General features: G+C 35.0%; 1 protein-coding gene across 6 annotated transcripts in view; it reads left to right on the top strand.

The window, feature by feature from the left end:
- Nucleotides 1-5429, top strand: part of LOC108747172 (protein phosphatase PP2A 55 kDa regulatory subunit) — a 26048-nt gene extending 20619 nt beyond the window's left edge. For 5 of the 6 annotated variants that reach the window (XM_018484485.1, XM_018484480.1, XM_018484482.1 and 2 more), the window contains 8 exons: nucleotides 1351-1416; nucleotides 1706-1803; nucleotides 2035-2313; nucleotides 2407-2584; nucleotides 2738-3072; nucleotides 3241-3456; nucleotides 3559-3726; nucleotides 3831-5429. In XM_018484485.1, the coding sequence (XP_018339987.1) occupies nucleotides 1351-1416; nucleotides 1706-1803; nucleotides 2035-2313; nucleotides 2407-2584; nucleotides 2738-3072; nucleotides 3241-3456; nucleotides 3559-3711 (1325 nt within the window). In that variant the 3' untranslated portion in view covers nucleotides 3712-3726; nucleotides 3831-5429. Of the gene's footprint in view, nucleotides 1-16; nucleotides 100-1350; nucleotides 1417-1705; nucleotides 1804-2034; nucleotides 2314-2406; nucleotides 2585-2737; nucleotides 3073-3240; nucleotides 3457-3558; nucleotides 3727-3830 lie in introns of those variants that run through there. The other variant, XM_018484483.1, reaches the window with a different exon arrangement.
- The last annotated feature ends 6 nt before the right edge of the window (nucleotides 5430-5435 follow it).

Here is a 5435-nt window from a genome sequence, read left to right as displayed (position 1 = left end):
GGCGGCAACGGCGGTGGCGGCGGTGGCGGTGGTGGTGGTGGTGGCGGCGACGGCGGCAACGGCGGCCTAGAAACACGATGGATTACGCCGAAACTTCAAGTAGGCTCACTTTTATCTCTCTTCCCGCCTCGTCTATTCCGCACTCTCCGCAATTGTATCAATTTTCGTGCGACCTACGCAGGAGGACTTTGTACCGGCCATCTTCACCCGTATCCCCCTCATTTCTTTCCTATTTATTGTTCAGTCTTGTACAGTGTTTCTCAAGTGACTCCATCGGAATCAACTATTTTCCAACAAATGATTTCTTTACTTGTTTCCTTGTTTGTAGACACGTCTACCTTTCGAGTTCAAAGTAATGTCTCACAACTTTTATAATGTTTTTTTTTCTTTTTGTGAAATTCTGGGGAATGCTATCAACGGCGAATTAAATTGAGAAGTGCTACCATGATAATGATAATGATGATGATGATGATAATAATGATAATGATGGTATGATGATGATGATGAGGATGATGATGATGATGATGACGATGATGATGACGATGATGGTGCGATGCATTCGTTTGTGTTCCGTGCCACAGATTCACAGCAGTAGTATCCTAGGATAGCAACTATTTTATTTTGCTCCTTTCAACTTGATATGCAATGACACCTGCGCTATTTATCTCTGTCTTTCTCCTTTCCTTGCTTCAAGTCGTGCACCTATTTTGTATATATAAATGTTTTTAATTTCATCAAAGGCTTTACGAAATAACGAATTACGTTACTTTTCTCCATTTCTTGCTATAACGTGAACATTTCTGATTTTGGGATTGGGAATATGGTTTCGTGTGTGTGTGTGTGTGTGTGTGTGTGTGTGTGTGTGTGTGTGTGTGTGTGTGTGTGTGTGTGCGCGCGCGTGTGTGTACACATATATATACATTTATATATATATATATATGTATATAAAGATATTAACAAGTTGTGTGTTTATTATTGATTTCTTTATATAGATTGTATAAATCTTATGTTTTTCGTGCACACATATACAGCTTGTTTTCTACGCGTAAATATTCAATCTTCAACTTTTTCTTAAACTTAAGTTTTATTCTATAAATATTAGGATTGTGTGTATTATGCAACATATTTCATTTTCCACTTCCATTTCTTTTTGTGTATCTGTTACGATTTTTAAATTGATCTTGACTAAAGATGCACCAATCTCCCTGATTAAAACACACAAAATACGATTATTCCAAAATGTATTAATTATTATTACCATTCACTAAATTACATCAATTATTTGAAACAAATGAGCAAAAAGAGGAAGATATTTTGTTTTAATATCACTTTATATTTATTATATTACAGGCAATGGTGACATACAGTGGTGTTTCTCACAAGTAAAGGGGACCTTAGAGGACGACGTTACGGAAGGCAAGTTTGACCTGTGTTAGCTTCTGAAAGAGAGAGAGAGAGAGAGAGAGAGAGAGAGAGAGAAGCATCTTGTCTTTTATCTTATCAGTTTAAACATACTAAAATAAAACAAACAACTAGTCGCGAATCAGACTTTGCATATGCATCAAGATCCAAAATTTATCTTACACAGTACACACAAATTCATTCTTTTATTATAGTTTCACCATTCATTAATATGTGATTATCTCAAAGTTTTTTGTTATATACTGTACAAAATTATATATGAGTATTATGTTTTTTATTACAGCTGATATAATCTCATGCGTTGAATTTAACCATGATGGCGATCTTCTTGCGACAGGAGACAAAGGTGGACGCGTTGTCATTTTTCAGAGAGACCCTATTGTAAGTTCAGTTGTGATTATACAATTTAAAAGAGATAAATTTCAAATAAATATTTTCTTTTTAAAATACGCATTATTTAAATAATCCAATTATCACACTTAACGATTAACAATTATGTATTTACGTGTGTGTGTGTGTGTGTGTGTGTGTGTGTGTGTGTGTGTGTGTGTGTGTGTGTGTGTGTGTGTAAAATTAATGATTAATGAATTATGAAAATAATTGTTTACACAGAGTAAAAACAGTATACCACGAAGAGGCGAATACAATGTGTATAGCACTTTCCAGAGCCACGAGCCAGAGTTCGATTACCTAAAATCACTAGAAATAGAAGAAAAAATTAATAAAATTAGGTGGTTAAAAAGAAAAAATCCTGCCCACTTTTTACTCTCCACGAACGATAAAACAATCAAGTTGTGGAAAGTTAGTGAGAGAGATAAAAGAGTGGAGGGATATAATACAAAAGAAGAGAATGGCACGATTCGTGATCCTGCCTGCATCACTGCCTTGAGGGTAAAAGATTTTGGATATATCTTATTCTATATTTATTAACGTATCGTTGTAAATGCGCAACGATAACAGTAATTTTTAATTACTATTGCATAGGTGCCAACCATAAAACCAATGGAGTTGATGGTAGAGGCATCACCAAGGAGAATATTTGCCAATGCGCACACCTATCACATAAACAGTATAAGTGTCAACAGTGATCAAGAGACATACCTCAGTGCTGATGATCTTAGAATTAATCTTTGGCACCTTGAGATAACTGACCAGAGTTTTAGTATCCTTTTTTTCTTTATAATCAACATATCAGTTTGTTCCTTTTTTTTTTATAAAAGATAATATTTTTTGCGATATTCTGAAATATTAGTTTGCATAGATATATAATTAGATAGCTTTTCAGATGTATAATTTTCCTAACCATAGCGTACAGATATAGTAGATATTAAGCCAACTAATATGGAAGAATTAACGGAAGTCATAACTGCGGCGGAATTTCATCCTGCAGAGTGTAATGTATTGGTGTACAGCAGTAGCAAAGGAACTATTAGACTTTGCGATATGAGATCTGCTGCTCTCTGCGATCAGCACAGTAAGCTTTTCGAAGAGCCTGAAGATCCGACTAATAGAAGTTTTTTCTCAGAAATTATTTCAAGCATAAGCGATGTAAAGCTCAGTAATTCTGGAAGATACATGATCAGTAGAGACTACCTCAGCGTGAAAGTGTGGGATTTGCAAATGGAGACAAAACCAATCGAATGTTATCCTGTAAGTTTGTATATATTTATAAGAAAAGTGGTATATATCTTATAGAGCTTAATATGCCATTATTTTATTCTGCATTTTTTTTCTATTACAATCTTCTGTTTCATTCAAGACAAATGCCTCCTACTTTATTGCAAGAGATATACTTTATATAATTTTTTGTTACAACAGGTACACGAATACTTAAGATCAAAATTATGTTCATTATATGAAAATGACTGCATCTTTGACAAATTTGAATGTTGTTGGAGTGGTAATGACTCTGCGATTATGACGGGCTCATACAACAATTTCTTTAGAGTATTTGATCGTACGACTAAACGCGATCTTACTTTGGAGGCAGCACGCGACATTGCCAAACCAAAAACGCTTCTGAAGCCAAGAAAGGTTAGCATATTTTGTGAGATCTTGTTTTATTCATGAGTCATTGTCGAGTATTGTGTATCGACTACTACTCTCGAATACTTATTCTTCCATGCGATTATATAGGTATGCACCGGTGGTAAACGCAAGAAGGATGAAATTAGTGTCGACTGTCTGGACTTTAATAAGAAAATACTTCACACTGCATGGCATCCATCTGAAAATGTGGTTGCTGTCGCTGCTACGAACAATCTCTTCCTATTCCAAGACAAACTCTAGCATATCTGTATGCAAGTACGTGAATAATTTCAATTGAATATTAGCCTGAGAGGATCAGAGGTGCCGAAGATTATCATAAAAATTGTAATTTGTATGTAACGTAAACTGATTTTCTCTAGATTATACAACGGTATATATTGACGTGAGCTAGGCACGTTGAACTGAAAACTCCCAGTGGAACCACGGGTGTCTGAGTAATAGTGACGATAGTCGACTGCTAGTCTGTCAGTGGTTGACTGACCGAGGAGTGGTGTACGTAGCGCCGTCCACGCAGCTCACATTCATACATGCTATATACACATAGACATACCAAGATTGTGCACCCCATACTTTGTCGCGTGCATATGTGTATGTGAAAAGAGATGTGTAAACGCGAAACACATGCAACTCTCCAGGCTATCAATAAATTCGCTAGCTCAAATATATTCGCAGATGAAAAAGAAACGTACGCATTCGGCAGAATATGTGATTCAACCAATTCGCAGACTCGTGTTGGCAGTTGATTTATGACTTATAAATACTAATGATTAGTAATTTTTTGCTTGTATTAAAAAAATTGTGCCATCGCACAGTGTAGTCTATATGTGACTTACCTACGCTACAGACTATCAGGGTGTTCGATTATCGCATTGATGAACAGGCGACTATGTGAGTAGAGCGGGCGTATGGATTACGAGCCGCTCGCTGCGATTTCTGTACAATTTATATAAATACGTGGTACAAACTTTGAGTTTTCTTTAACTGATATGTCTGACTAGCATAAAAAAAAGAAATAAAAAAAAACGAAAGAGGTCAGCCGTGCTAATGAGCAAAATCTGTAACTATTGTATTGATGTAACTTTATTTATTGTTACGCGATATTTGAATAATGGAACTTGAATTGTGAAAAAGAATACGATGATTCTTCAAACAAATTTTTATCCTATAAATACTTTTGCAATTAACTTCTACAATCAACTCGTGTGTTGCTGACCTCGATATAAGAATACAAAATAAGTAAATAAGATTTATGAATAGTTTTGTGCTTATAGAGAATTGGAATACTGACAGTTACCACTATGAAAAAATTCGTCTTTCGATAAAATAACCTATGTCTACATTATTTGTCTACCATTTGCAATTCGGTACCACACTTGTTAAACGTGCATACGCGCAGGCCTATTTTCTCGTTAGTTATAATATATTCTCGCGAACTAATTGTTTGTCTCAGTCGCCAATACGAGTCAAAAAATGATGATAGAAAGTATAAATATATGTAAGTCGGTACCTTTCCTTATATTATATATATCTGGAAAAACCAAATGTTGCTGCACTAAATATACATCAAGCAATAAGTGGCGCCGATTTAAGACAATGTATAATAAAGTATCAATTGTCATTTTCTAAAAAGAAGTCGTATACCCCGATCGGGAGATAAACGAAAATCACATAGATATGGAGTACAGATTTTCTAATCTTTCTTAATAACTTATCGACACTCTTATACTCCTACAGATATAAGCAGCAATTTCGTACATGGATAAAATAAACCTAAAAGTGCATTTGTGACGATGGTAAGCTGGGCTTGCAGAGTTTATATATAAATAAAATATTTGCTGAATAATGTACACCAGCATAATGTAACTTTGATAAATATCCAAATCAGAGAACAGAGTATTCATGTTTTTAACTCACACGCATTTTCTACCATCTTTTTAATTTCCATATATACACGTACACGTCGA

Source organism: Trachymyrmex septentrionalis, unplaced genomic scaffold (genome assembly GCF_001594115.1).
Source record: "Trachymyrmex septentrionalis isolate Tsep2-gDNA-1 unplaced genomic scaffold, Tsep1.0 scaffold196, whole genome shotgun sequence".
Taxonomy (NCBI): Eukaryota; Metazoa; Arthropoda; class Insecta; order Hymenoptera; family Formicidae; genus Trachymyrmex; species Trachymyrmex septentrionalis.
This window is presented reverse-complemented; position numbering and strand designations above follow the sequence as displayed.